General features: G+C 39.0%; 1 protein-coding gene across 1 annotated transcript in view; it reads right to left on the reverse strand.

The window, feature by feature from the left end:
* LOC306938669 (uncharacterized protein) overlaps nt 1-5,393 on the reverse strand; it is a gene marked incomplete at its 5' end in the record, with an annotated part of 7,110 nt that extends 1,717 nt beyond the window's left edge. The window contains 4 exons of the mRNA XM_079522936.1: nt 233-346; nt 1,079-1,192; nt 2,776-2,889; nt 5,323-5,393. Coding sequence (XP_079379062.1) covers nt 233-346; nt 1,079-1,192; nt 2,776-2,889; nt 5,323-5,393 — 413 coding nt within the window. The remainder of the gene's footprint in view (nt 1-232; nt 347-1,078; nt 1,193-2,775; nt 2,890-5,322) is intronic.
* Nucleotides 5,394-6,000: the final 607 nt, after the last annotated feature.

Raw genomic sequence — 6,000 nt, forward strand, 5'->3', positions numbered from 1 at the left:
GTCTACTTCTACTACTACTACTACTACTACTACTTCTACTACTACTACTACTACTACTACTACTTGTATAGTGTTATAGTGTGTATAGTGTAATAGTGTTGTGTATCTTGTATAGTGTTATATAGTGTGAATATTGTATAGTGTTGTGCATATTGTATAGTGTTGTGTATATTGTAGTGTTATAGTGAGTGTGTATAGTGTTATCGTGTGTATATTGTACAGGAGGACATACTGTGTGTGTGGAGGTCCAGGTTCATTACTGAAGTCTATTAGTTGTCCCATAGACCAGTCACTCTTCATAGACAGAAGGCTGGGTGTTGGAGACTCTGGTCTGTGGTACAGACTTCTGGAATCATTAAATTGTTTTTGTGAATAACATTGTCAATTTGTTTTTTTATTTGTATTGTTACATTCCATTTTATTTCTAAAAGGGTAACATCTTTTAGTTTCCTCTCACAACATTGCAGCAAAAAGAAAAAAACACAATAGAAATTGTTATGAATATGTGATTTTACTAGGCATGTAAAAGACTGTTACAGGGCCTGGCCAAGAGGGGGCACAAGTACACCAGACTATTATGTAGCGAGCTTCCAGTCTGTGTTTCTCACTTGTATAAACAACAAGCTTATTGTACTGTAACCTTGTGTGGCGTCTTCAGTATTCAAATTACCACGGAAATATCAAATCTTACTAAATATACAGTACAATAACGGGTGATAGTTTAAACATAGCTTGTTGCATATACTGTTCATATTACTGCACGCATACTGTACACATACTGTACATGCACACAAGCAGCCAGCCTGTCTACTGAACACCACACTGATTTGTACCACTTCATTCACAAACTGCACATTACAATCTGTAGATGAACTTTAAACAGAGTTGATACAACATTATTAGATGTTATGTCTTGTTTTTTGTAATTCACATGACTTAGAATGAGATCACATTGTTGTGTTATAGACAGTGATGTGCATATGGTGCCAAACCAGAATAAGTTTTACTCTTATCTGTACCTGTACACAAGATGTGACAGTACAACCTTGAACTGTAGGCTATAGGAGGATTGACATACTGTGTATCTGGAGGTCCAGGTTCATTACTGAAGTCAGGAGGATCATCTTTAGACCAGTCACTCTTCATTGACACACAGCTGGGTGTTGGAGACTCTGCTCTGTGGTGAACACTTCTGGAATCATAGACATGTTTATATAATTATCAGGTGAATTCACTTGGTTCAATATTTGTTGTTGTAAAGTCCCATTTTACATCTACATAGATTAACGTGCTCAGTCGCCACAACTGATTTAAGTTATTTGGAAGCGCATCGCACACCGAAAATAGCTGATCTACAAGCTTACTGTCCACTATACCATGATGTAAGAAATTCTGAAAATGTAAGGGAAAAAATCGAGGATAAGAATCCATATATTGTTTTGGATGTTTTTGTTTTTAGGTTAAGTTGGAGAACAATGTATCCATAACTGTTTATGTATTGTGTTTATGGTGTGTTGGTGCATGTACATTTAGTGATTGTCTTGTAAGCTTGTGTGGGTTTCTTGTGCTTGTGTGGGCTGCATCTTATGATGCAGGACTGTAATAAAGACTATCGATCTATAGATTGATCGATCGATCGTCTGTCCTTCTGTCTGTCTGTTTCTTAGAAGTGGTCAAACTAGATGTTCAGAAGAATCTTCCATAAAACCATGATTGTTTATCTAGATATTCGATAAAAGTAAAGGTTAAAGCCACCGTCTGTGATTTCTTCAACTGGCTGTGTGTTGCTTTAGAATAATAATGCCTAAACATCATACTTATGTATAGTGTGCTAATTGTTTAGGAACAGTGCTAGTGTACTGTGGGCTCTCCTTGCATGATGTTATAATTGTTTAGGGACAGTGCTAGTGAACTGTGGCCTCTCCTTTCATGATGTTTAATTGTTTAGGAACAGTGCTAGTGAACTGTGGGCTCTCCTTTCATGATGTTTAATTGTTTAGGAACAGTGCTAGTATACTGTGGCCTCTCCTTTCATGATGTTTAATTGTTTAGGAACAGTGCTAGTGAACTGTGGAGTCTCCTTTCATGTTGTTATAATTGTTTAGGAACAGTGCTAGTGTACTGTGGGCTCTCCTTTCATGATGTTTAATTGTTTAGGGACAGTGCTAGTGAACTGTGGGCTCTCCTTTCATGATGTTTCACAAATCACAGATTGGGACGTGGCCTGAAAACGTCCGTACTAGAGACCTGCGGATGATCTATTTTGTCACCGGAATCCGCGTGTGCATATTTATAATCCTCCCGTTACCGACCAAATTAATTCATTATTCCAATTTATAAATCCGCGGATTGCGAGATTTTGCCGAGATTTTGTGCGTTTTAAAAGCTATAATAATTAAGCCTATAGATAGATGCCATTCATTTATTTCCCGCATTATTTCACCGGCGGTTTATCCAATTTTAATTTATAATATATTTGAATGACCCAAATCCACCCTAAACTGTGGTTAACCACAGCTAAATCCACCATCCACAGGTCTCTAGTCTGTACCCCAGCCTAGATCCAGAGCAAACATTTGGAGTGATGTTACTCTAGTCTAGTGTGAGCCGTTCAAAGATCCAATCTAAAGTATAGGAGGATTGACATACTGTGTGTGGTGGTCCCTAGTTGTATTATGGTGTTGTGTATATTGTACAGGAGGATTGACATACTGTGTGTGGAGGTCCTTAGTTGTATTATAGTGTTGTGTATATTGTACAGGAGGATTCACATACTGTGTGTTTGAAGGTCCAGGTTCATTACTGAAGTCAGGAGGCATTCCCATATACTTGTCACTCTTCATAGACAGAAGGCTGGTTTTTGGAGACTCTGCTCTGTGGCACAGACGTCTGGAATCATAAACATGTTTGTGTGAATGACATGGTCACTCACCATGTGCACACAGAACTAGAAAAAATGCCCTTCTGGGCACAGGTCTACACCAGAAGGATAGGAGTGTGTGTGATGTTTGGCAAAATGTTTAGGAGTAATATAAACATGTTTTGTGTGTGCGTGAGAGCGTGTGCGTGCGCCAAAAATACATCCACAGGACGGTAAAAATGGGAATTAATTAATTAATTCAAAGATTTTGCACGCGCACATGTGAGTGGCCTGGCTGGTGTATGACTCCCGGCCTGATATTTTAATAAATAATTAAAATAACAACTAGCAATTCAATAATAGATAGTTACATAGTTACATAGTTTAGACAGGACATCATGCACACAAGCAGCCTGTATAGTGCAGATATTTCTAGTAACAATTGACAGTGTGGGCGGCTGCAGAACAGGGTCTTCTCTACAGTATTTCCGTTCCCTAAAAAGTAGTCCAACTAATGTGTTGTATATTGGAACAACATCACAATGTAATATTCTATATTGTTTATGTATACTGTAGTATGCAGGGTATGCAGTGCATATATAGGTGATGACAAACAACTGAGTGGCTGCATGGGAACTCTGAACACCACGCGTAGGGCCTAAGTGATCAATGGGGCATTGTGTTGACATCCTATAGAAATGATTTTCTAAGCTTTTGTCCTTAATACAATTATACCGAAATAAGGGCATGCCTGGTCTTCTCCATTCATTTATGCTGCAAGGTCAAAAGGGCTACTATAGAACACTCAATAGGCCACAACAGCTCATAGACCACTGGACTGTGAACCTCTCTGACAATTGTAGTAAATGTAGCCCTTACCCTTTCAGAGAAAAAATACTCGAAGAGCTGTCACCCTTTTCTATTAATGTATTCAGTAATACACTTATATCAATTAAACTATGACACATATCTCGTAGTAAAGTTTTGGGGTTGCTGTAGACATAAAGGTGAAAAAAAAACAAGTGTTGTTGCCTATAGGAGACAACACTAACTAGATTGTAATATATTCAATGAGACCTGGCTGTAATGTTCAATGAGACCTGGCTGTAATGTTCAATGAGACCTGGCTGTAATGTGTTCAATGAGACCTGGCTGTAATGTGTTCAATGAGACCTGGCTGTAATGTGTTCAATGAGACCTGGCTGTAATGTGTTCAATGAGACCTGGCTGTAATGTATTCAATGAGACCTGGCTGTAATGTTCAATGAGACCTGGCTGTAATGTGTTCAATGAGACCTGGCTGTAATGTTCAATGAGACCTGGCTGTAATGTTCAATGAGACCTGGCTGTAATGTGTTCAATGAGACCTGGCTGTAATGTTCAATGAGACCTGGCTGTAATGTTCAATGAGACCTGGCTGTAATGTGTTCAATGAGACCTGACTGTAATGTGTTCAATGAGACATGGCTGTAATGTTCAATGAGACTTGGCTGTAATGTGTTCAATGAGATTTGGCTGTAATGTTCAATGAGACCTGGCTGTAATGTGTTCAATGAGACTTGGCTGTAATGTGTTCAATGAGACTTGGCTGTAATGTTCAATGAGACCTGGCTGTAATGTTCAATGAGACTTGGCTGTAATGTTCAATGAGACTTGGCTGTAATGTTCAATGAGACCTGGCTGAACCAGATTGCTAACAAGGAGATCATTGAGGCGTCACCTCCTGAATGACCTGTTAAGGCCGTTTCAGACGGGCAGTGAGTCTGCGAGTCATACAGCGAGTCTGTATGTGTAATCGCCAACAATTTCACGGGACTGTGCTGGCTTGCATAAACACCCCTCAACTTCTCTGCACGTCTCTCATTGAAAATTAATTACTTCACCAAGGCGTGTCATATCATAGTGTTGTGTATGTTGTACAGGAGACATACTGTGTGTGTGGAGGTCCAGGTTCATTACTGAAATTAAGAGGTTCATATTTAGAAGTGTCACTCTTCATAGACACACAGCTGGGTGTTGGAGACTCTGGCCTGTGGTACAGAGTTCTGGAATCACATGAATAAAAAAGGACCATGTGTTCAAAACTATTTATTCTTATGTCCCACAAGTATAAGATAATACAACATTTAGGTTTTCCCTAACAAAATATGACATGGAAACTTAACAAGCAATTCAATAATAGATAGATAGATTGAACATAGTGGGTTACATAGTCAGGGCATCATGCACACAAGCAGTCAGTCTGTATAGTGCAGATTCACCTCTGAACTCCACATTGTGATTTGTACAACTTAATTCACAAACTAGTAACTTATAATCCATAGTTAAGATTGGGCAGGAAGGATACACCATTACGCCATTATGAAATGTTGTCTTGTGCTTTAGTGATTATCATGTACTTAGGATGATATTATGAAGTCGTATCATAGTGTTGTGTGTATTGTACAGGAGGATACACATACTTGTCTGGAGGTCCAGGTTCATTACTGAAGTTAAGAGGTTCATATTTAGACGTGTCACTCTTCATAGACATGTAGCTGGGTGTTGGAGACTCTGGCCTGTGGTACAGAGTTCTGGAATCACACATGTTCATGAAATTATCATTTGAGTTGAACTACAGTTTGCTGCTCAGATATTGCTAGTAATAATTGACACCTTATGTGCTAGTGTCATAAGTTTGCACATTTCCTATACTGCTGGTTTTCTCTACAGTATTTCTGTCCTCTAAAAAGTAGTCAAATCACAGCTCATGATTTTCCTTCATAGACCACTGTACTGTGAACCTCTCTGACAATTGTAGTAAATGTATCCCTTATAGGCTACCCTTTGACTCGAGAGAAAAAAATACTTGAAGAGCTGCACCCCCAAACTATGCAACATATCTCTTAGTAAAGTTTTGGGGTTGCTGTAGACATACAGGTGAACAAAAACAAGTATTGTTGCCTATAGGAGACAACACTAACTAGATGTAATGCGTTCACTGAGACTTGGCTGTAATGTGTTCAATGAGACCTGCGGCTGTAATGTTCAATGAGACCTGGCTGTAATGTGTTCAATGAGACCTGACTGTAATGTGTTCAATGAGACCTGGCTGTAATGTTCAATGAGACTTGGCTGTAATGTTCAATGAGACCTGGCTG

This window comes from Electrona antarctica (genome assembly GCF_951216825.1).
Source record: "Electrona antarctica genome assembly, chromosome: 15".
Classification (NCBI taxonomy): domain Eukaryota; kingdom Metazoa; phylum Chordata; class Actinopteri; order Myctophiformes; family Myctophidae; genus Electrona; species Electrona antarctica.